This window comes from Pleurodeles waltl, chromosome 7 (assembly GCF_031143425.1).
Source record: "Pleurodeles waltl isolate 20211129_DDA chromosome 7, aPleWal1.hap1.20221129, whole genome shotgun sequence".
Taxonomy (NCBI): Eukaryota; Metazoa; Chordata; class Amphibia; order Caudata; family Salamandridae; genus Pleurodeles; species Pleurodeles waltl.
In genome coordinates, this window is record NC_090446.1 from 216,935,783 (window position 1) to 216,962,388 (window position 26,606).

Here is a 26,606-nt window from a genome sequence, read left to right on the forward strand (position 1 = left end):
GGCAGCAAGTCTAAAGAGGACTTCTGAATATCTTAAAAATTTAAACTTCCCAGTTTTCATCTGGGAGCCCCAGTGTCCACTACTAGAGAAATGTATGCCAAAGTATGTAACATTTTGTGTTTAGCTAACTCATCACCTTTAATATAATGGCTTCTCTTTTTAACTTTCCCTTTCCCACAAACCTTTGTTAAGGTTTTCTTGAGATTGAGTTTCAGATCTTTTTCCTCCCTGTAGGAGATGAAGTTGTCAATCAGGCCCTGCAGGTCTTTAGTGGTTCTGGATATCAGCATTGTATTGTCTGTGTATAGGAGGACAGGGATTGATCGCTTGCCTACTTTTGGGGCATCAGTATTCACCTTTTGCATGTGTCATCCACCCAAATCACAATATAAAACGAAAACAAAAAAGGTGCGACAACACAGCTTTGTTTGATCCGACTTGTAACCCTAAGTTGTGGCGTGCATTCACTTTCGTACTTGTGCAGTCAAACGGGCGTACAGTTGTGATAAGAAATTAAATAATCTCTGTTGGGGTGCCCATTTTTTCCAACAACTAGCATGGTTTACAAGGTCAAATGCACTACTGAAATCTGCAAAAGATAGATGAATATGACTCTATTTGGCAAAGTATATTTGCTGATGAAAAGATGTAAGTTAATGCATTGATCCATTGTACTGACATTCCTACAGAACCCATACTGCAAAACTGTGAGCACCTGGTTATTAGTAGCCCACAACTCCAGCCTTCCAAGAGAACACTGCCCAATAATTTAACCATTGAGTCCAGAATGTATATTGGAAGTTAGTACCTTGCATCTCCCTTGTCCCTCTTTTTGAAGAATGGTACTATTATACTCTCTGTCCAAGTAACAGGTAAATAACCAGTGGCTTCTCCATTGTGTACTTGCATCAATATGGGTGCCCAAAGAGAAATGTATGATTTAGAAGTATTAATGGATAGCCCAGTAGGGCCACGTGACTTCCCATTGGCACACTTTTTCAGGGTAATGGTTACCTCTTCTAAACTAAATGATTTTAAGAGTGAAGGCCCTACAAAATATATATCATCAGTGGGTGATTCAGCAGCATCCTCATTAGGGTTAATAATCCTACCATAATGTCCTAGCCAATCTGCGTGTTGAACAAGATCCTCAACCCTAGGTGCTGTCCACTACTGACGAGAGAGCAGGTTAATTGTTTTACAAAACAATTTAGTGTGTCTCATTATAGCCACCTGTTTCAAGTTGGCCCAAGTCCTTTCTTGTAATTCTACTTCTGAAGCCTGTTTATAAATACATTTCAGAATTTTAACCTCTTCCCTATTTCTGGATGTGGTCTGTAAGGCTTTCTTGTGGTTCTGGTTCACATGTGAACAGTGATGGTCAAACAGCCAGTGTTCTTTTTATCAGTAGCCTTGCTGGTGGTTGTTAAATTGCCAGCAATTACAGCAGTTATTTTGCAAAAGGCAGCTATAATTTAGCATGGGGTAGTATTCAGTTTAGTGCAGATAATACATTTGGCAGAATCATCTTTTACTTCTCTCTTTAGGAAAACAGATTCATTTATGCCTGTCCATTTGAGGCTTATGCCATTATTGCCCTGGGTTTCAATGTGTGATGCATATTGCACTCTGTCCTCAGTATCAGTCTTAATAATAAAAACTACCAATAATGGTCACTAAAAGAGCTTGGGACAGCTTCAAAAGATTCAAGCAGTCCCAACCCATTTTCCGGAACCAAAATATGGTAAATGGTAGAACTATGACCATTTTTCTGGAAAATTTGAATCAGGGCCTTTTTTATATCATGGATTTGCTCCATCAGCTCTAAATTATATCTAAATATCATTTAATTTATAATCTTCCCATAAGAGTCATAAGGAAAGTGAGATAGATCATTTCCCGTTTCACCCATGTACCCACATGTCTTTTCAGCTAAGGCGTTACAGTTACTAATATTAAAATCCCGTACCCAAATGTAGAAACAGTCAGCCTCCATGCTGCCCACAAAAAATTCCAGCTGCCTTCCGATGTCAACAAATACCGTACTTTTTATATTGTCAAATATGTTATTATGGAAATTTATTAAAACAGTATTACATTTTTCGTCAGTCTGGACATATAAAATCTGAAAGTAAGGTGAACTGGTATAGAACTTCTTTTGGGCTAATGGGACTACAGTGGAGATTAATACAGCTAATCCTCCCTTTGTCTTTCCATTATTTGAAGGTATAGCTGACGTAATGATGGAGGTATATCCTTCTAAAGGAAAACCCCCTACCTGACAGGTTTCTTGCAGGCATATAAGTTAAGATGTTTTTATCATATCGACCATTCTACATTCACTAGTTAGTTTTTAACTCCAGCAATATTCCGTCACCTCATAGCTAGTTTTTTGCCCATATTGATGGTGCACGATAGCTCAGTTCTAATCATTCCGCTGGTTCCTCTTATTCAGTTAGGCTTCTTAGGCCTAGCGGCCATAGGTTCCAGTGGTAGTCAGCTTTTTTCAGCTGGAGGGGAAATCAGCTCAGTACTACGAGAAAGCTGAGATCTCTGAAGGGGAGGATTTGAGACACTGAGTAGCTGAACATAATTAGATGTATTTGTTGACTTTTGGGTGCTAGGCCCCGCATCTGGTAAAGTAATCTGCCACTTCTCAATAGCACTACATAAATCAATATTTGTTGCCACAAATCTTTCTTCGGCGATGACAATTTCATTGTTTAAGCCATAACATTGGTAAGATAGTTGTTTTAGCACTAGTGGTTTCCCCAGGCTTTACACCTTTCCCTACACAACCTTGTGGTAATTTCCGCGTATCCATATTTGTTTGTCTTGGACAAGCAGGTATAATCACAATATATGTAGATATCAATTAGCGAAGAGGGCCGTTCTTACCAGCTTTGCTCTTTGTGCCAAGAGGTGGTGTCCGGCCTGACCTCGAAGACCGCAGACAGCTATTGCGGGAATGCAATGGTGCTTACCGGCGCTTGGGCTGCGTGTGAGAGGGAGCAGGCATCGGTGCCTCCAGGCGCAAGGAAAGCTGGACTCTGTGTTTCCCTGCTATGGGTCCATCATTCAGCAGTCCACCGGTCAGCAGAAAACTCGTGTCCATGGCTGTGGGAATGCAGTAGCACTTATCATTGCTTCGGTGATGTATGGGAGAGAGTGGGCATCAGCGCCTCCAGGCACAAGGAAAACAGAACTTTATGGTTCCCCGCTATAGGTCCCTCCTTTAGCAGCCCTCCGGACAGCAACAAACTTGCGTCCCGCACTGCAGGATTGGAATAGTGCTTATCAGCACTTGGGAGGCGTGTGGGAGGGATCAGGCGTCTGCGCCTCCAGTCGCAAGGAAAGCTGGACTCTGTGTTCCCCTGCTATGCGTCCCTCGTTCAGCAGCAAACATGTGTCCTGCGCTGCAGGAATAGAATAGCGCTCATCAGCGCTTGGGTGGTGTATGAAAGGGAGTGGGCATTGGTGCCTCAAGACATATGGGAAGCTGGACTCTGTGGTACCTGCTATGTGTCCCACCTCCAGCAGCCCTCTGGTCAGCAGCAAACTTGTGCCTTTTTTAATACATTGCATCCTGCCTTGTCGGCTGTCCAGGGACTACCCTATGGGCGACTTATTGTATATTAAAAAGGGAGGTTTGGGCCCAGGCGAAAGATTGATTTTGCCAGATCAAAATGGCAATTTAAACTGCACACACAGACTCTGCAGTGGCATGCCTGGGACATGTATAAAGTGCTACTTAAGTGGGTGGCACAATCAGTGCTGCAGATCCACTAGTAGCATTTAGTTTACAGGCCCTGGATACATGTACTGCCACTTTACTAGGGACACAAAGGTAAATTAACTATGCCATTTGGGTTTACACCAGTGACACCATGTTTTGATTAGAGAGCACAAGCACTTTAGCACTGGTTAGCAGTGATAAAGCGCACAGAGTCCTAAGGCCAACAAGAACAAATTCAGCAAGAAAATGGAGGAGTGAAGGCAAAAAGCTTGGGGATACCCCTGCAGAAAAGGCCAGTCTAACAATGCCATAAACTGGCAGCACATGCATCCCACCACATTCTCTGTCCTATTTGGAGATGAGGACATTGCACAGTTTGCACCATCAGAACCTCAGGTGGAACAGCACTGTGCGCACCTGATCTGCAAAACTACATGCCACACAGCTGCCAGGTCACAGTGAAGGCTGCATTGCGCCTTTTAGAGCAAGGCCACTATCACTAGATTTCCTTGTGCCAGGCCACTAAATGAAGCATGGCAAACATTTCCCAGACAAGAAACTTAAACAATATCCAGGATATGCAAAAAACAGCCCCTGTTTAGTCGGGCCATTGATTTTTTTCAAAAACAGATTTCCACTTTTGGAGTTAATTTTTGAAAAACAAATACTTTTGCAGATTGTGACCTAAACATTGTGGCACCAGCTTGGCATGCTTTTCTCCCTCAAGAACAACCACTACTCTAGTTGGTTCTTGGAGAGCAGCAACACTCCTGCCAGGCAGGAGGGGATCTCACTTTAGGACAGACAGGCCTTTGCTAGAGTGGCATAGCCTCCACTTACCTGTTGGCCTGCCCGTCAAGTTGTAAATTACCCTCTTTGGGACCATTTTAGAGGCTGTTACAGCGGAAACCCTTTGTAAATCAGTGGGGGCCCCCATACCACCAAACTTGCTGTTTTGCGCTTCATTAGGAAGTAGGGCACATGTCAGGTTTCAGGCATGGAGCTGCACCTGGCTGTACCGCAGGAAACGTTTGACCAGTCGACCAACCCTCATAGGGTGGTTGGTAAGTGCACCTTAAAAGGGCTGTCCTGTTAAGGAGGTCCTCCCATTGTACATGTTTCCTGTTTGGTGCCACCAAGAAATGCCTGGTGGTCTAGAATTGGAAGCAATGCAAATGACTTCCACCCCCAGGAGAAAGCTCCCAGCAGGTTTCTGAGTACAAAGAAAAGAACATCAGAGTTAATGGAGAGAAAGAAAAGCTGGTGTGCCTCATACTACTGTTTATTACTGGTCATATTATTTGGTAGAGACAAACCACAGGAACCGAATCAAGTGCAACCAGGAGGCCCCGACCTTGTCTTTTTCCCAGCAAAATGCAGTGCATAGGTTTTGAGATTGGTAACCGAGCCAGAACTAAGGGCCCGATTTAGAGTTAGGCGGATGAGTTACTACGATTTTCATAGGCTATAATGGGATCGTAACATGGCAGACATGGCACACATTTGTGACGGAGTAACTCCCTCAGCCAAACTCTAAATCAGACCCTCGATCTCATTACGCCTGGAAAGACTTTATGGCAGATATTGTTAATGTACACATGGATGTAATGAATGATGCATGACAGTGGATAGACTGTAAGAATGAAAAGCTTCACGACAAAGTGGGACTTCACACTCTACTGGGATATCTCCCACTGTCCTCCACGCATGCTCTGTAGCGACATTCTAGACCAGTATGGATATCTGGAGGGCGGTGAAGGATCAGCACAGCTGCTCAGAGGTGCGTATCCGCACTCCATTGACATACATACCGACATTTTCTTCCCATCCTCTTTATGTGATAACCCTTTGATGTTATATTTACATTTTACATGTTCTCAGGCAGAATGATCTGAACATGACATTGCAGAATATTTGACAGATTATATTTAGAAATTTAGTTATACCTGTACCGAACTGCAACTTGTCTTTTTTTTTTTTTTTTTAGAAAAATAAAACACCCATTTTGCTATTTAATACAACCTTTAATTGGAAACAAAATATTTTTATCTTAGAATATCCGATTTTCATTATTACTAATAAATGTTTGATGCAGAACATCAGCATATAAGATTGTCAAATACTCACATATATTTCTGCCACACACAAATTGTTTCTGTCTTGCCTGCTGAAGTGCCACCACCTCTGGCCAAGGGTGACATAATGTGCAACTGCCGTGCTAGTGCTGGTATAACCGGGTTTGCCACCTTAATGGCATTACTGCGCAGAATATTCCTAGAATCACCTCAGCTATTGCAGAGCCAGGAATTACACCAAAGTTTGGCACCACCGTCACTGTCCACAATATGCTTTGAACTGCCACCATTAGGCCAGCATCAGCATCATACGCCCTTAGTATGGTAACTAAGGGTACCATCATACAAGGAATGCCTGAAGTATTCTGAAAATTATGACCATTGTGCGAGGGACAATATATCTGAGATTAACAACTATCATGAATGAATAATGAATAGTTGAATGAATAGATTCTTATAGAGCACAAAAACAGCTACCCGATCTAGGGTGCCCAGGCCCTAAAAAACTCTGAAGTCCAGCGGGAAGAATTATTTAAGATTGAAAAGTCATGTTTTCTGTTTTTTCTTTAAGATGGACTATGATGGCACAAAACACGCACCAAGTGGCTTGAGATTCCTCTCTTTGACTGCCAAAAAGAATAAAACTACGAACTCTGTATGAGAAGCAGCATGGCCCCAGCGGACCTTGAGTTTCTATCATGGATACATTGCTGTACTTGAGTTTGTAAATACCTTGGACCTTCCCTCTTCACTACCCTGTAAATGAATAGCACGACCTTAAAAATCACTCTCTTGGGCACCAGAAGCCAGTGGAGGCCCTGAAGGTGGGCACGGATCGATTGAAGCAGAGAGACCTGCAGCAGCACTCGAGCTGCTGCATCCTGCGCCACCCGCAGGCACCGGAATGAATACCAGAGTCATCTCAAACTAAGAATATTATCAGTCCATTTTGGGATGACTGTGGTGCCAATAATGTCTGTAGAATGGCTTGGATTCCCACAATATGTCAGTAATGCCACCAGCATACCGAGGCCAACTTTATATTAGGGGTGCGTATCATCATACCAACAATGCCTGCAAAATGCTAGGAGTTGGCGTCATTGAGCCACAACCAGCATTCTGTCAGTGCTTGGCACCGTCAGATACTCAGAATATCTCAGGATTACCACACGCAGACTCATGCCAGCATTATAACAAGGGTGGGCACACGCAGACTCATGCCAGCATTATAACAAGGGTGGGCACACGCAGACTCATGCCAGCATTAGAACAAGGGTGGGCACACGCAGACTCATGCCAGCATTATAACAAGGGTGGGCACACGCAGACTCATGCCAGCATTATAACAAGGGTGGGCATCATTCTGAAATTAATGTACACAATATGTCAAGATTTACTATTGTTGTTCCAGGGGAACCTTTTTACCAAGGGAGAACATTATCATGCCATTGATACCTACAGAATGGCAGGAACTATCACCACAATGCTAAGCCCAGCATTATACCAATGGCGAGCACTATAATGCTCCTGATTACCACTTTATGCCAAGATTGACCTTTATCATACCTCGAGTGGGCACCATCATAACTGCAGTACTCCAAAAATTGCCAGTATTAAACCAAGGCCATCATTGTAAAACGGTGACCACTAACTGCAATGGATTCCCACAATATGCCAGAAATTACCATTATTCTACCAGGGCCATCCTTATACCAGGAATTGGCTACATCCATTATGCTGTGTATTGCAATATAACATGTGGGCATCATTATGCCATAGATGCTCACAATCTGCCAACAGTTACCACCATTATGCATCACTGTAACAGAGTTGGGTGCTATGATGTTTGAATGTAAACAGTATTTCAAGATTTGCAACAATTGTGCCAGAGCTATCATTACAACAAGGTTGTGCAACATCATGCCAAGAATGTCCACAATACTCTAAGAATTGCTACCAGTATCCGAGTGTCAGCATTGTACCAGGGTTTGGCATCACATGCTGTGAACGCCAAAACAATCAGAGATTCATCACAATCATTGCACAGGTATTATTGTACTAACGGTGGGCATCATCATGCCATAGATGCCTGCGGTATGCCAAGAGCTACCACTATTATACAGTGGCCACCAATATACTAAGGGTGGACATCACACTGTCACACATACACTTGTGCACATAGACAGAAGATGTTTGTGGGTTTATAATTTTTTGCCTCATTAACAATATGTATAATATTGTATTTTCACACTCAACGTACACTTGTATATACTGACATGAAACTGTTGTTCTTTTAAACAAGTGCAGTTTCTTGCTAAGCATTAACCGGGTTACAAATTAAGTACAAACACCATCTTTTCTAAAATTGAAGTCATCTCTGTCCCTCATGTTCCTTCCCATTCCACTCCCACTTCTCTCCTTGCAAACTAAGCAGCACTCAGTCAAGTTGAGTTGTACTGGTTTATTTCCACCGTCATTCTGCTCTCGATTAATTCTCCCCAGCTCTGTCAAAACCTGCAACACCACCAACGTCATTCCATTGGTTCGCCTGTGTCCTGTTCATTCATATAATATGTTATTGTTAATGTATAGTTTTGTTCTAGCATCTTCGGATGACATTAACATAGAATTATTTATGTAGTGGGATAGTGCCTAGGTGTTCAGGCAATATAACGTTTATTTTTCGTGTGCCCTGATTTGCTGATGGAATTCTACATTTGCACAAACCACTGTGAGTATGCACATCTTGCAATTTCACCTGCAAAAATAATGTATACAACTCTCGATTTTGTGGGTGAGCCAGAAGACTTTCCTGTTATACTAGGGATGCTGTCAGTTACTCTTCCACGTTTGCTGCCCATTTGGGACTTAAAATAATTTTTGATTTTGCATTTCTGTATAACCTTTTCATTGAGAGCCTTCATGATTTTTCCTCTGTATCACTCATTCTAAATTTGTAATAAAACTCTTAAATGTGGGGACACATTGCCTCATGAAATTGAGGTCTAACACCATCTCCAATTGAGTGAAATGCAGGCATTCTAATTGTGGTAAATGTTGGGTTACCACACACCCACACACACCCATAAACACACACACACTCACAAACACACAGACACACACCAAAGCATCCAAGGCCTTTTTTGTACTTGCTCTGCTGCTCATTCCACTCTGGCTAGATATCAAAGTTTGCCCATATTGCACTTCTCTGCTTCAGGCCTGGTTCCTACCACTGCAACATTAAAGGCACTGTGTACACACTAACATCATAATTTCCATCATTATTATAATATTCATAATGCTCTTTACTACTCTATTGCTTCCAAGAACAGGTCCTCACAATACAAAACAGGTGTGTTTGTAAAGATTTCTTGAAAGTAAGCAGATTATCGTTCTACGCCCTACTGTGTTACGTTTCTGGTGCTCAGATGGAGAGCTGTCATTTCATGCCCCACAAATAAAATAGCAGTAGCACACGTACACATAAATTAATCCAAACTACATGTGGGATGGGTGAGCTTGGACTCCCTGCCAATCACACATTCACAGTTTTTCTGCCACTTTTAGTGTATGGAGCTCTGCCTCTCAACTACTGTGATGCTCCACTTCACGAATGTAGATCCTAAGAGAGGAAAGTAACTCTTAGATAGCCACATGATTTTCTCCCCTGGCTGAGGCATTTTGAAACCCATGCCTTACTTTTATAGTGAACCAACTGTATTGCCATTTCATACGTTATATAGCTGGCATCCCTCCCCAGCTTTATTTATTTATAACATTTGTAAAGTGTGACTGTCACCAAAATTGGTTCCTGGCGCTAGGAGCTTATAGATGGTGTCACACCACAGAAGTATAAGCACATGGGCTAATGGGCTGTTTATTTAGGGGAAAAGCCAGGTCTTCAAGGCTTTCCTGAATTGTAGTAGTTACGCTGATATGCAGCTTCATAAATGGTGTCTTGGGCCACTGAAACTAGGAAAGAAGAGACCATATGCCGAGACTCATGGAGATTCAACCTCTCAATTACAGCTTTCTCTAGCTCAAGAACATTTTGTTTGTTCAGCTGCTCCTTACTCCTGTCTCCACTGTACAGAGATTTCTTTCAAAAGTCACTTCAGCATTCCAGTGACCATGCTGCTTCTTCTTCATACACGGTAGCAATAAGAGCACTTCTTGCATATGTTGCTTGTGGTAGGACACCATCCGGCCACAGGCCGGTGATAGGAATTGAGCATAATATTGACATTCTGAAAACGTGCAGGCAATATTCAATGTAACTATTTCAGTTGTATTTGCCTTAAGCTTTAGATAATTGCTGCCCCTCCACTTCCTAGATCTAAGGCATGATGTTCTGAAAATTCTTTTGAGAGGCAGCAGTGCCATCCAGTTGGAGTAGGAGTAGGAAATCATCTGTATAATTGTAAAGTTTACAATCTCTATTTCCTAATTCCTTTATCAGGGGCCAAGGGCCAGATGTAGCAAGCAGTTTTGCCCATTCTGTGTCTATGGGAAAATGTGTTTGTACATATGGCCCCAAATGTGTTAGCTGAACAGGTGGCGTATGACCTAAGAGGGTGAGTTGTATTGTCTGTGTGCAGCTTCATAAAAATTACTTTATCCACTTCAGTGAAGGGTCCTGCAGGCCAGTTGCTCCACACTGTTGACCAGTATAATATGCTCAACCATGTTAAAAGCTGCAGAAAGTTTCAATGAACCCAGTACCTATGTCTGTCACTTTTCCCTGTCCCAACACTAGTCATCATATTTAGCCCAGTGCACTGGTTGAAATCCAGCTTGGAAGGGGTCACAGTAACCCGTTTCTTGAAGTGCTGACATAGTGCCTAAACTATATGAGCTTCTAATATTTTCCATGGAAATGGAAGAAGAGATGTTAGGACGGAAAACTCCTCTGCACGGTAAGAGACGTGTAGCTCTAACCTTACTGCCCAACTGTACTGTTGTCTGGATCCCTAATGCTGATTTATTGTCATAGGCGAACACAGAACATGGGGGTGCACGATGACATAGGCCTTGTGATCTTGTTGGGCCAGGAGAGGCACCTAACATGCTACCCTCACAGTGGTGAAAGGCTGCCGCCTTTTCCAGGAGTTAAGCAGCACAAGCTCTGTGGTGGCAGCATACCGTGTAGTGATCAGAGGTAGTGAACAAGTCCTTCTTACTCCGTGTCGCTGGAGTGAGGCCTACAGGCTCACTCACCTTCTTAAAAGTTCCAGTGCTGTGTGATTAACTCTTACATCAGGTCGATGTGGAGTGCTGTGTAGCACAGGAGTAGTGTCCTGCGTTAGTTGTATGTGTGCCTGGGAAGGATACAGTACAAGGATGGAGTATCCTTCCCAGGCACACATACAACTGCAGTACGTGTGGTTAGCACAAGTACTGGGTGTGTATATGCCTGAGAGGAATACATCGCATGAGATCTGTAGTGCTGTGCAGTACATGCACAGGGATTGCTTGTGCTGGGTTGTGTTTCCTTGCATCAAGTACAATACATGAATGGTGAACAGTTGTGTAGCACACATAGTGAGTGTGCGTGCTAGCAGTAACATGTGGAGGAGAGGACTTCCCCCAGACACATTTGTGCATTGCTGCATTCCTGTGAGTTGGGTGAGGACACAGTAGAGGGAAAAGGAAGAGAATTCCTTTTCATTTCTAAAGATTGCTTTTTGAGCCACTGATTGATTACAAGGAAGTGTCACAGACACGTCTCAGGAAGAGGTATGGGGCTGATAAGAGAATCATAAAGAGTAGGGCTGAGGGTCTGAGATTAACCTATTTATCTTTTGATGCACATATTTCTGTAGCTGAGATTCAGGTGTAACCTCTGGTCACTGCCATGGATTGTATTATGGACAATCAGCTTCGGAGTCGAGGCTGCTGTGGTAGACCTCTTTCACAAAGAAGAATGAAAAAGAGAAGTGCCCACTTCAAAACAAGCAGAACCCCAATGTGAAACTTCAAAGACCTAGACTCTAAACCACATTTGGTGCCTGGAAAAGGACAATAAGAAAGGGAGGTTGAGTCCCCCAAAATTGTCCTCTGCAAAGCAGCCATATAAGCTATGTGAGAAGCAGAAGTTCTCCCAGACTTATGCCTGTGACCAGGACTGGGGGCCAAGCCCTGCGATTCTCCCTGCTGGGTGCAGGGACATCACACAGGGAAACGAAGACCACCTGCCCTGGAGTACCAGTGCCTGCCTGCATGCCAAGACCAGTGTGCCCTGTGAGGAAGAGGAGAGCTTTGCAGGAAGCGAGGTCCCTGTGCGAAGTGTGAGGATTCGGCTGTGCACCGTTCTGGCCATAGGCCTCTGTGCAAGACTGTTTTCTGCGACCCCCATATGCCAGGAGAGTGGTGCTATAGACCGTGCCCAGTATCGAGTGCTGTGTAGAGGATGGCAAGCCCACACAACCTTGTTGCGGTGATTGGTAAAGAAGTTGTGTGACTAGCGTGCCAGGACTCATAAACTCCTAAGCATCATCCCCATAGGCCAGGAGGGATCGCCGTAGTGTGGGTGTTTGCAACAGAGGTGTCTTCGTTGCTTCCAGAAGGTACAATGAAACCCTATATGCCAAGGGGACTGCTGGGACCAAACCATAAAAGAGTTAGGGGCGTTGCTTGGGACTTAATTGAGGCTCTAACTGGCAGGTCTGGCCTCACCAAAGGATCTGCCCTGACTGAACCCCATGCACCAGAAGGAGGACGACATGCCCTTGTGGGACTCCAGTCGATAGCCAAAGGACTGAATTCTCCCACTGGGAAGAACGTGACTTACTGCATCGCTGTTAGCTGGTCCGATCGCTGGGGAGATCTAATGCATGTCTCCGGAGAGTGAGCCTGCGTCTGCCTGTTGTGGCTGCGTGTACCAGCAACCTTACCTCTCTGAGCATGATTGGATTTTGCAAGTGTCTGTGCTGAGGTTATCCGCTGTAATGCCGAATACTTCTATGCTGCAGGAGTGGGTTAGACTTGAATTAGGGCCTTGGGATCCCAGGGGATTCACTGCTAATGGTACTGCGGCACCATAGACACTTTTGACTGATATCTTGAAAAGTCAAAAGGGGGCCCTTGAGTACAGCCTAATAGTTTTCATTCTCTGATGCAGCCACCAGTGAATCGGGAATAACCCTGTATAGGTTACACAAAGAAGGGTGGAACAGGGATTCGCCTGACAACCAGTAGAGCACGGACATTGAGGGGGATTGTATTAGTGTATATGAATGTCTCATCTCTTTGCATGTGTAGCGTTAGAAATAAAATACTACTTTTTCTCATAAAAGCAAGTATTTGGCTGGATATTGATTTATTGTTCGTACTGTTTTCGTTTTGATTTATGAGTCGTGTTCACTCACCTGTATCACCCTGAGGGATCCTTGACTTCTCGACCACAGCTACCACTGATAATCAAGTGCAGAAGCTGTTCTTGGTCCATTCTAGCTGGATCCATAGTAGGTCGGGCCCTGGGACATCTGGAGTAAAAGGCCTTAACCACCACGGTTGGGCCCAGTGCAAGTAGCCCCTGCATGCCCGTGGCCCTTCAAAAGGGGGTCTAACAAGAGCCATTGAAGTGTAGTGTCTTCCCCTTGTTCTTTTAGCAGGAGTATTTGTACTGCATCATTAAAGGATTTCATAATTATCCCATGAGAAAGTGAATCATTCAGTAAAGTCAACATGGAATTCTTGACTACAGATAAAATTGATTTTAAGATACAGGGAGGCACACGTTGTGTGGTGATCCGAATTTCACCTCTAAAATCGATCTTGGAGAGAAAGATTGACGATCATTAGTATTCTTATCCAAAAGTACTACTTTGTTGTCTGCATTTCTGAGAATGCTTTCCGAAAATTTGTTTTCTCTTATCTATAAAGAAGCAACTTTATCCGTCACAAAATTCTTGTGTGGAGTTGATGCTCTTGGGTACTCTATTTGGATCTGAAAGCTTGTCCGATGCTTTCTTTCTGCTTATTATGTGCTTTCATAAAGTTATTGGTGCAGTAACAAGTTTTTATTTTACCATCCTTTTTCTACACAATTGCATTTGTATTTTTTATCCATAGGCGAAGTAAAAACTTTCCAATGCAACCAATGTGTGTTCAGCTGTGCGAAGCTCTTCAGCCTCATGCGTCACCAGAGGAGTCACACAGGCGAGAGACCACATATGTGCCACCTATGCAGCAAGGCATTTCGCACCGTGACCCTCCTGCGGAACCATATGAATACACATATGGGTATGCTGCCCCTGTCATTCCTGTAGAATAATTACCATTAAAAAGCCTTCAGAAATGCTCATGTTATATTAAGTTATTCCAATTTCTGTACCTCTATCCACAAATATTACCATATCTTAGCACTTTCTACATTAAGCCCTCTTAACTGCCATAATGTCTGTTGTCGAGGTTTTGAGTGTGCTTAGTTAGTAGAGACTGCTTACAGTATAAGTATCAAGCTTTGAAGTGATTTGTGTCAATTAATGTGAAAGTAAAATTAACTTGATCTGGGAAGATATTTTTCGTGTTTGATGTTTACTTGTGGATACTTGTGGATGTGTCGAAGGACTTTTTTCTACCGAATATACAAGGTAAAGTTTCAATTAGTCACCTCTACTAAAATGCTTTTTAAGTCTTACCTAGACAGTGCATGAGCTGTCTCTTTGAGACATTTAATTTTCAGTTAGTGGGCATAGGGACTGCCCATTGCTTACCACTGGTTGGCATCACTGTCACTCTCATTTGCTTGTTTTGATTGGTCAGCTGCTGTAGGTTTCCCTCCAGCTTCCTTCCTCTATGTGTGTTTGTCCCTCCCTTGGAGCACAGACACATTACTTGTGTCCTTCCGCTGATCACTTTTTTCTAGGCGTAATTTATTTTTTTGTGTTTAAGCACTCTAGCAGAGTGTGTTGTTTTCAGCTGGCTCTCAAGTACACTTTTCCTCTTATCCAGGCAGCACCCCTCCCTCCTTCTGTTTTCGTGTTCCCAGGCTGCCACCCTCCTTCATGTTGTCCGTGTTGTCTTGCCTCCGCCCCAGCTTTTGGGTGAGCATAGCACGTTGTGTATCCATGCCTTCCATGCCTGTTAATGCATAAATGTCGTTAACAGGCATGGAAGCCATTTAAGATTGTTGCAAATGGTGCAAATAAAATAAAAGTGATGTTATCGGTTACCTATGGCTTTTGGATGGCGGGTTGTCTGCCCATGCTGAAAAAATGATAGTAGTTGTCAACCAGCAACCCCTTAATACATGTGAGAAAAACCCTAAAAGTGAACTGACAGGAGAACTTCTTCCATGCACTTCCCGATAAGGCAATCAGTCCTATGCACTCAATCTGCTACTAACCCCTTCCATTTAAAACGGAATTGTATGCAACAATCCTCTAAGTTCAAAACAGTTACATAGTATCTTGATGACCATAATGACATCAGCAGTATCAATCTCCTTGACAGCATGAGTGTCAGACTCACCAACTTGTCCACCATCCCACAAACACCACAGGCCACACGCTAGACCCCATCAACACTACCAATCTTCTCGACAGCATGAACAACATCAGACTCACCCAACTCATCCACCACCCCTCTCACACCTAAGGGCACACGAAAGACCCCATCTTCACCTCCAGCAAACGCATCAGGTACAGTGACACCACAGAGCTCACCTGGACTGACCATTCCATCCACTTCAACATCACCTGCTCATGGACCTCCTCCCCCAGTCTGCCCAGTGCCCCCTACCGCAGCTGAAGCAAAGTCTCAAAGGACACATGAATCAACACCCTCAACATCACCCACACCATCTTCTTCAACAACCTAGTCCAGAATATCAGAAACTTTAACAATTAGATCACCAATTGTGCCTACAGTGTCACTCCTGTTGGCAATAACATCCACAGAAGGTCCACCAAGCAGGTTGCTGGTACACTGAATACCTCAGAACTGCTAAACAACACTGTAAACAACTGGAAAGGAGATGGCGCACCAACAAGGACACAACTGAGAAGACTACCTTCAAGACAGCCCTCAGTGTCTACCAGAGACAATTGAGAGAATCATAGAAAAAAGGCCTTAGCCTCACGCATCGAATGAAGTTCCAATAACAGCAAACTCTTCAGCATCATCAAAGAATTCTCTAACCTTTCAGCTGCAACAAAGAACATTGCCCCTGCCCAGGAACTCAGTGACAACCTTAATTTCTTCCACCGCAAGATTGCTAACATTTACAGAAACTTCAAACTCCAGCCCACGGCCACTGACTTCTTTAAGTAATACAATGACCCTGCTACCACCACAACCATTGTGCTAAACGAATGAAACCAGCTCGCCCCAAATGACAGCCCCTCCATCATGAATTTGGTCTTCTGGAGCCCCAACTGACCCAGGGCTTCACCACATCTTCAACCTAGGCGAAGCCAGAATCTGCCACGTACTGAACACCTAATTCAACACCTCAATTGCCACGTCCACCTTCTCTGATGACTAGAACCACGCAGAAATCAATCCCCTGCTAAAGAAACCATCAGCAAACCCCAGCAAATTCAACAACTACCGAAAGATCTCCCTGCTCCTGTTCCCGGCCAGAGTATTAGAAAAGGCCACCATCCTACAACTCTCCTCACATTTGGAACAAAACCTCCTACTTGACTCATCCCAATCTGCAGTCCGCAGCAACCACATCACCGAGACATCACTCATTGCAGCTACCGATGACAAAGAAAGCCCCACTCAACTGTTCAGAGAATGTGGCACTGATCTTCCTAGACCTCTCGGCAGCCTTTGATGTGGTCTCCAGCCATAGACTCGTCACAAGGCTGCACAACATAGGCATTCAAGATAGATCGCCTCTTTCCTCACCAGAAGAACGCAAAAAGTCAACTTTCCCTGCTTCACCCAAGGAAATCATCCATGGAGCACCTTAGGGATCCACGCTCAGCCTCACCCTCTTCAACACAGCATTGCCAAAACACACGTACTCCACATCATGTCCTATGCAAACGACACACAGCTCATCCTCTCCCTCCCTGAAGACAACACCAACTTCCACAACTGCATGACAGACTTCAACTGTATAAAGGACAACTGCCTGAAGCTGAACCCGGACAAGACAGAGGTACTGACTTCGGAAACAAACGCTCCTCAAGGGACACATCATTGTGGCCCTCAGAACTCGAAACTACTCATACTCCGACTGACCATTCTATGAACCTAGGCATCATTCTGGACAACAGTCTAACCATGACTAATCAGGTCAACTCTGTCTCCTCGTCCTGCTTCTTCATCTTCTGCATTCTTTGTAAGATATTCAAATGGTTACCCCAAAGCTCCAGATGCACCCTCACCCAGGCCTTCATCTCCAGCCTACTGGAATTTGGCAAAGCTCTTTATGCAGGGATCACAGCTCATCTCCTCCAAGAACGATTAACCATACAGAACACTGCAGCCAGGCTTGTCCTGGATCTCCCTAGATGCACCCACACCACCCTCTACCTCAGTAAACGACACTGGCTCCCTGTACAGAAAAGATGCTTGGACAAGCTCCTGGCCCATGCATATAAGATCCCACACAACATACGAAACTGCCTACTTGAACCACCTCCTGAACGTCCAGCAGCCTACCTGACACTTCCTCTCTGTGTCCCTTTCTCTAACCCTCACACCCTGCATCCAGCGTGGCAGATGTGGAGGTTGTGCCTTCTCCTACCCAGGCAGCAGAGGCAGTTAACGAGCTACCCTTTCATCTGTGGATCTCTCCATCTCTTCTAGCATTCCAAAAGTCCCTGAATACCTGGCTATTTGGCTAATCCACTGGATCCTGCCTGTGCCTGGATATCTTCACAGTGACAAGTAGCGCTCTACAAATCTATTGATTGATATTGGCCACGCAACACATTGTGCATAGTGCTCTTAACTAATGCTATCCTGATCCTGTATATTTCATAGAGCTTGGTGCATGCACATCAGAGCTCGTAGTGCTTTGTGTTTTGTGCATGCACTGCTCAACACTATACTGTCAATTATATACAATGACGTGCATGCACTCCTTTGTGCATGCACTGCTGAACTAATGCTGACATGAAAACTCCATACAACGCTTGAAACCTGCTCTCTGCCCTATGTAAACCAACCAATCAATCAATCAATCAATCAAATATATTTTTTAAGCGCACTACTCAACCGGTAGGGTCTCAAGGTGCTGGGCGGGGGTGGTGGGTTACTGCTCGATGAGCTGCATTTTGAGGTGCTTTCTAAAGGTTAGGAGGTCCTGGGTCTTGCGTAGGTTGGTTGGGAGGAAGTTCCAGGTCTTGGCTGCGAGGTGGGAGAAGGACCTGCCGCTGGAGGTGGTGCGTTGGATGCCGGGGACTGCTGAGAGGGCGAGGTCGGTGGAACAGAGCTTTCGAGTTGGTTTGTGGAAGTTGATTCGTTCGTTGAGGTAGGCCGGTCAGGTGTCGTGGAGGGCTTTGTGAGCGTGGACAAGTATTTTGAATATGATCCATTTGTTGATGGGCTGCCAGTGTAGGGATCTGAGGTGAGCGGAGATGTGTTCATGGCGAGGGAGGTTGAGGATGAGACGTGCGGCTGTGTTCTGGATGCGCTGGAGTTTTCTCTGAAGCTTGGCTGTGGTCCCAGCATAGAGGGCGTTGCCATAGTCCTGTCTGCTGCTTATGAGAGCGTGGATGACCGTTCTTCTTGTTTCTAAAGGAATCCATTTGAAAGTCTTGCGTAGCATGCGAAGGGTGTTGAAGCAGGAGGATGATATGGCGTTAATTTGCTGAGTCATGGAGAGAAATGAGTCCAGTATGATGCCGAGATTTTGTGCATGGGTGGTGGGTGTTGGGGGTGGTCCAAGGGTGGTGGGCCACCAAGAGTCGTTCCATGCTGTCTTGTTGGGACCGAAGATGAGGATCTCGTTTTTTTCTGAGTTCAATTTGAGGTGGCTTGCTGTCATCCAGTTAGCGATGGTGAGGAGTCCGGCGTGTTGGTTATTCTTGGCGTTACATGGGCTCCTCATGAGGGAGATGATGAGCTGGGTGTCATCAGCGTATGAAATGATGGTGAGGCCATGGGGGCGGATGATGTTGGCGAGAGGAGCCATGTAGATATTGAAGAGGGTGGGGATGAGGAAGGATCCCTGGGGGACCCCATAGATGGTCTTGGTGGCTCTAGACCAGAAAGGAGGGAGGCGAACTCTTTGGGTTCTTTCGGAGAGGAAGGAGGTGAGCCAATCCAGGGCTTTGTGGTGAATTCTGTCGTCGAAGAGGCGTGTGAGAAGGGTTTGGTGGCATACGGTGTCGAAAGCTGCGGAGAGGTCTAGGAGATTGAGGGCGACGGTTTCGCCCTTGTCCAATCTGGGCCTGATGTCATCTGTACAGGCGATGAGGGTGGTCTTGGTGCTATGGTTTTTGCAGAATCCATACTGGGAGACGTTGAGTATGTTGTTGTCTTCTCGGAAGCGAGACAGTTGTATGTTTACTCTCTTCTCTATGACCTTTGCGGGGAAGGGGAATAGAGAGATAGGTTGGTAGTTTATGAGGTCCTCAGGGTCTGCTTTGGGTTTTTTGAGAAGAGCGTTGACTTCGGCGTGTTTCCAAATATCTGGGAAGGTTGCGGTCTCGAGGGAGCTGTTGATGATGGCCCGGAGCTGGGGAGCGATGATTTGGCTGGCCTTGTTGAAGATGTGGTGGGGGGCAGGGAAGACTTTGTGCATATACTTCGTAACTAATACTCCCCTATCAATTCAACACTTTGTTTAAGAACTCCAAAACTGCTCCAGTCCCATAGTCCAGACATCAGTTTGTGCGAACACCTCATAACTTCCCTATGCCCAACATAGTTCAGCTGGTACAATGTGCACGCCCCTCAAAACTAATACTGCTTCCTAAACTCCACATAACATTTGTGCAGGCCTCCCAAAACTAACACTGCTCATTAAAGTACATATAACATTTATACATGCACCTCAAAAGTGGTGCACATGCGGCCTATTTGAGACTGTTTGTTTTCTATCAGTGGGCTTAAAGAAATTCCCTTGCTTACTCTTGGTTGACTTAATTGACGCTCTGATGTCCGTGCTTTTTATTGGTCAGCTGGTGTAGGCATCTTTCTCTTTGTGCATTTGTCCATCTCCTGAAACATGGGCATATATGACATGTGTCCTTTGAAGGCACATTTTGTAAGTGCTTGTTCTTTCTTTATGTTTAAGTACCCTACCAAAGTGTGTCTATTACTTTTGTCTCCCTTGTTTACTTCTCCCCCTCTGTGCTCCTCCCTTGCGTACCCCCAACCACACACACTCCGTCCTGTTAGAAATTGGTTTCTGCTTGTCAGAGTATGCACCCTCAACAAGCAGGAATCACAATCCCAGTCAGGGTAAGTCAGATATACACTAAAAGACAACCTGTGCTCATCCTCTGGGAGCTTGCACAGAGCAGTTAGGCTTATCTAAAGAGGCAATGTGTAAAGTATTTATGCAACACCACACACAGCAACACAATTAAAACACCTCAAAAAAACTCCACACCAGGTTAGAAAAATAAACAATATTTTTATAAATAATTCAAGACCAAAACAACAAAAATCCAATGAGTAGAAGCTGTGTTATGATTTTTTAAAGAATTAAAAGAGTTCTTGCGCTTAGAAGTAATAAGTGTGAATGGGGGTTACCTTGTCACGCTGGACTGGGTCAAAGTCAACAGTTCAAGCAGACTGTGATGGATCCCAAGCCAGGGACAAGAGCCTTGCAGGCCCGATGAGCAGAGTACTTTGATCCTGGTCGCAACAGTGAGATGCAGGGTGCAGACGAGCAATGCGTCAAGTGAAGCATCGGTGTCTATCCCGCAGTCTAAATGATGCACTGATTTTGTTCATGCAGTGGTGGCAATGCATAGGTTCTGAAGATGACGTGCTGAGCCGAGATGCTTTGGTTCCGAGTGCGATGCGCCAGGTTTCTATGAGCAGTTGCAGGGGTGCATCGATCTCTCCAAGTTGCTGCAACAGCAATGCGTGGCTCCGAGTTTTAGGTTATCAAGGCGACGCGCTAGTCTTGAAAGTGATGCACTGGTAAGAGGGTTGATGCACCAAATCTGCCCCAAGCAGATTGGAGATGTTTTGATTTTCCTGTTGCAAGTATCTGGGTCCACTTCCAGTGAACACAGGAGCAGGGGTAGAGACTTTGATATCCATGAGTCTCAAACAACAGGAGGCAATCTAACAAGGCCTTAGAGATCACTTGGGGTGCAAGGCAGAGTCAAGCTCACCCTCAGCAGGGACAGAGAGTATCAGGCAGCAGGGCAGCACATCAGAAAAGCAGCTCTTCCAGGCCATCAGTCCAGCAGAGTAACAGTCCTTGTTACAGCACAGCAGTTCTTCTGACAGAGTCCAGTTGTAGGTCCAGAAGTGTCTGATTTGGTAGGGTCTGAGATCCAGTACTCATTCTCAGTTGGTGCCTTTGAATTTGGCGAGACTTCCAAAAAGGGTCTTTGAAGTGCACAGACGCCCTTTCTTCCTAGCCCTTACCTATTAGTAGGGGGTGATCAGCCATTTGTGTGGGGACAGGCACTGCCTATTCAGGCGTAAGTATCAACTCCTTCCTGCCCGGTAAGAGCCATCAGAATGCAGATGAGTGCTCAGTCACACCTAACCTTCCTGTGTTTGTGGCAGTCTAGTGGCAATGCACAAAGTATAGCTGCCACAGCCTCAGACGTGTATTGGAGACAGGCTGCAGGCACACAGAGCTGTAAGAGCAGAAAAATGTCCACTTCCTAAAAGTGTCATTTCTAAAATAATAATGTTAAATCTGACTTGACCAGTAAAGAGGATTTATCATTACAATTTCAGTGATATGAAACATGACATAGCTAATCCTTTTCAATCAAGAATTACAGTTTAAGAGTGTAATACAGAATTTCCAATTTTAACCTATGAGAGGGGTAGGCCTCACAGTAGTGAAAAGTGAATTTGCATGTTTTGCACTAATAGGACATGCAAAACCTAAAATACATGCCCTACCTTTTACTTTCACAGCACCCTGCCCTATGGGCTACCAAGGGCATACCTTAAGGGTGACACGTGTAATAAAAGGTATGCTGGCAAAAGGATTTAAATGTCAGGTCGAAGTGGTGGTAAAACTGCACACACAGACCCTGCAGTGGCAGGCCTGAGACATGTTTAAGGAGCTACTTGTGTGGATGGCACAAGCAATGCTGCAGGCCCACTAGTAGCATTTAATTTACCCGCACTGAGCATATGGTATACCACTCTACGAGAGGCTTACAAGTAAATTAAATATGCCAGTTGTGTATACATCAATGTTACTGTTAGAAATTGGGTGTCTGGTTGGCAGAGGTACGCACTCTGTCCAAGTAGTTACCACAGTCCTAGTCAGGGTAAGTCAGACACAACCTAAATTAATATGTGCTCGCTCTCTCTCTCTCTCTGTCTCTGGAAGCTTAGCACAGAGGAGTCAGTCTTAACTTAAGAGGCAATGTGCAAAGTGTTTGTGCAACACTTATTTACAGTAACACAGTGAAGGACACCACAGAAAGACTTCACGCCAGTTAAGAATATTAGAACATATTTATCTGAGTAAAACAAGACCAAATTGACAAAAATCCAAACAGTAGAAGTCAAGATATACATTTTCAAACATTAAATGTGAAAGCAGTGCTTGGAAGTCACTAGCAGTCAAAAGGTTACTTGAGCTTGCAAGGGATTGGTGCAAATCCAAAATTCTGTCCGACTATGATGGAGGGTAGGCCGGCTACGGAACCCAGGCAGGGCCAGCTGAAACAGTACCTTTAATGGAGTAAAGCGTTGATGTCGAGGGCATGATGAGCTTGTATTTTTCACGTAGACGGGCTACACTGATGTGAATGCGATATGTTGTCGAGCCTTGCAGAGCGGCATTGTCAAGCTGTGCAGGCTGTGAATTCTCTCTTGTTGAGCAGCGTCTCCGCCGAGGAAGCGATGTGTTGGAATTTCTGACTCACTCAAATCAATATGTCTGTTTTTGCAGAAATCTGCTGCAGAACCCACGTCTGAGGCCCAGGACTCGAGAGGGACACCTCAGGCCAGGAGAGTTGCAGGCAGTATTTGATGTCCCTGGGAATGCAGGAGAACAGTGGGCAAGCCAAGAAGCCCTTGGAGACTATTGGGTGCAAGGATGTAGAGAGCAAGTCCAGTCATTCTTACTTTAGGCAAGAAGCAGCGGGCAGCAGCCAGCACAGTAAAGCAAATAGCAAAGTGGCAGTCGCTCCTACAGCATAGCTCACAGCAAGCAGTAGGTCGACACAGCAATGCAGTTGCATAGTTTCAGTCCCTCCTGGCAGAACAGCAGTCCTTCTTCCTGGCAGTGTACTTGGTTCCACGTTCTGTGGGTTTGGGGTCCAGTACTTATACCCAAATGTGCCTTTGAAATGGGGAAGACTTCAAAGAGGCCCCTTGAAGATCACAAGGTCCATGCCATTCCTTCCCTGGCTTCAGACACTCTGGATGAGGTTATGCAGCCCTTTGTTTGAGGAGAGGCTCATCCCTATTATTCAGATGTAAGTGTTAACTCCTCTCTCCCATCTAGCCCAGGAAGACCCTTCACCCTGGTGATGGGCCATCAGTATGCCAATTTCACACCCAAGCTCCCTTTGTGTGTAACTGTCTAGAGGGAATGCACAAAGCCCAGCTATCATCCACCCCAGACGTTTATTCAAAGACAGGCTGAGGCATACAGTGGTTAAAGTAAGAAAATGGCAACTTTATAAAAGTGGCATTTTCAGACTAACAATATAAAATCCGACTTCACCATGAATTGTGATTTTAAATTGTGAATTCAGAGACATTAAACTCCTAATTTCTATCTTTTACCAATTGAAAGTTACACTTGAAGGATGCTTTAAGGTAACCCCAAAGTTAACCTCTGAGAGAGAGATAACCCTGCAGTAGTGAAAAACGAAGTTAGCAGCTTTTCACTACCTGGTCATGTGAAACTTTAAAGTACATGTCCAACTTTTTTAATACTCTGCACCCTGCCCTTGTGGCTAACAAGGGCCTACCTTAGGGGTGACATATGTAATAAAACAGAAGGTTTGGGCCTGGCAAGTGGGTGCACTCATGAGACAAGCAGGTATGCACATAGCACACAAACACCAAGGCGCACAGCGGAAGTCAGAGACATTCAGAAAATATTCCAGTTTAATCCATCTAATCCAGTCTTTTAATAAACGTTCTCCAATGCTTACTATATTGGTGCAAAGGCAACATGTAGCCAATCTTCAGATGTATGGGAAATTCCCACCCAGACTTTTTTCCCAACATGTTGGAATCCACTCATCATTCTGCATAACCAAGCTGATGTAAACCCAATGCATTTTTGGCTGAAAGCCCTTCGGCGGGGGAAACTATAACACATAAAAAACCCATCAGCAGCCATTCTTGTCTTTTTCATTATGCACATGATCAAACATTTGAGTGATGTGTTGATGTGCATTTCAATGAAAAAATAATAAATTAAATAAACCACCCCAAAACATTACTAAAATGACTTCACAGCATGCTGAGCTCATACTACCTTCAACAAAAAAAAGTTAATCAATACTAATTGTGTCCACGTATAACCAAGAAATCGTACCTCAAACGTGAAACAGTGCCCGATAAACTGGTGTCTTTCAGCACTCCTTAAAATTTGTGATAATGAGGATTTAACTTAACTCCGGACTGCATTCTACCATATATTTGATAAGTGGGTGCACTTGCAAGGTTGAAATGGCAGTTTAGAACTGCATAGACAGGGTCTGCAGTGGCAGGCCTGAGACATGTTTACACGACTACTGTAGTGGGTGGCAAAATCATTGCAGCAGGTCCACTAGTAGCATTTAATTTACTGGCCCTATACACTTATAGTGCACTTTACCAGACTTACAAGTAAATTAAATATGCCTATTGTGGATAAAACAATATTACCACATTTTAAGGAGAGAGCACAAGTACTTTATACTGGTTAGCAATGGTAAAATGCACCGAGTCCCAACAAAAACAAGGTCAGAAAACGAGGAGGAAGGCAAAATGCTTGAGATGACCCTGCACGAAGGGCCATTTCCAACACTTATCATATTTATGGGAGAAGCACATGCACTTTAGCACAGGTCAGCAGTGATAAAGTGCTCAGAGTCCTGAGGCCAACAAAATGATTCAGCAAAAATATGAGGCAAGTAGGCAAAAGGTTCGGGGAAAGATCATCCTAAGGCTGACGGGTCAAACATCTCCTTATGTCATCCGTGTTGAATTGACTCCACCGTCCCTTCCTCTTTCCGTTGTCTGTGATGCATTGCCCCCACCATCCCTTCTTTTGTCCCTGTTGCCTTGGTTTGTCCCTGTTGCCTTGGCTCCACTCTCCCTCCCCTGGTCTGTGTTGCCTCACCCGCACTCTCCCTTCTGTTGTCCGTGTTGCCTTATGCCTGCTGCACGTCCTGTTGTCCGAATTGCCTGGCCCCTTCCCTCCCTCATATTGTCCCTGTTGGCTTGCCCCCACCCTCCCTCCTGTTGTCAGTGTTGCCTTCCCCCGCCCTTCCACCTGTTGTCTCTGTTGCTTTGCCCCTGCCCTCCCTCCCTTTGTGTGCATTGCCTTGTCCCCTCCCTTTATCTGTGCTGCCTTGCCCAACTGTCCATCTTTTTGTCTATTATGCCTTACCCTCACCATCGCTCCCATTGTCTGCTTTTCTTTGCTGGTTCTGTCTTTCCCTCCTGTTGCCCTTCTTGTTTTGTAAATTCCCCACCTCCCTTTGTCTGTGTTGCCTTTCTCCTACTCTCTCTCTCTTTGTCTGTTTTGCTTTGCTCCCACTTCCCTCCCTACGCCTTGCTCCCATTCTCCCTTCTTCCCCATATGATACCATTTCATGTTCGTCAGAAAGTCTCAAGCCACCACTATTGCAACAACAGGTGGTTCATGTGTATATGTAATGGTAGGGTACCTTCCCGGTTTTACAAAAAACTGTGGCATGGTGACATGGACTTCAGTTAAAACATAGTGAGCTGATGTACAAACATAGTGAGCTGATGTACTCAGTAAGTCGCTACATGATCCAAGAAGTGTGGTTTTTGCAAAGAGAGTAACTGTATTTACTAACCTTTATCCTTTCATCAACAAATCCTTGGCAGAGGGTCAAATAATTGTCGATGTTTGATAAGGTTATTAATGTTCAGAAACAAGTAAATTGCAGAACAGTGGGCGCAGTCTTTTTTTTGGGCGCTGCGCTGGATGTACTAATCTGTCACACTGTAAAATTGGCATTCGGATGGATTCTCAGACATCTTACCTCATGCATGTTAATGAGACAGGATTACCTCTGCAAATTCTACGTAATCACTGTGAATGTTGTGATTAACACCTCAGAAGAAATTCAGCCTGCCAACACTCCAGCCTCTTAATATTGGAGCTTGTAAAATGCTGAGATTCTAGTCCTGTCTCTTAAAGGAATAATGGCTGTAATTGGCCTGATGCAGAGGTAATTATAGACCCCCTGGACCGCTGTGTGTCAAACCATGATGCACTCAGTCCACATTCTCACTGTGTAAGTTGTCCCCCACATAGAGCTGCCGATCTGCAGTAGATACCATCCACTTTGAGGTGTTAGTATCCGATCAAAGGTTTGCAACAGCGATATAGGTTGCAAATCATTGTTATACCAGCCGCAGCCGGCCTCCCAAATCTGAAGTTGTCTGCTGGTACAGAACTCGTTTCCTGTCCCCCTCCCAAGGCACCTCGTAAGTCTATATGTCCATGGCAGGAGCCGTTTGGTGGTGGA

At 44.7% G+C, this 26,606-nt stretch overlaps 1 protein-coding gene across 1 annotated transcript in view; it reads left to right on the top strand.

Moving 5' to 3' along the window:
* CTCFL (CCCTC-binding factor like) overlaps positions 1-26,606 on the top strand; it is a 197,308-nt gene that overhangs the window by 48,009 nt on the left and 122,693 nt on the right. The window contains exon 4 of the mRNA XM_069201618.1: positions 13,885-14,055. Coding sequence (XP_069057719.1) covers positions 13,885-14,055 — 171 coding nt within the window. The remainder of the gene's footprint in view (positions 1-13,884; positions 14,056-26,606) is intronic.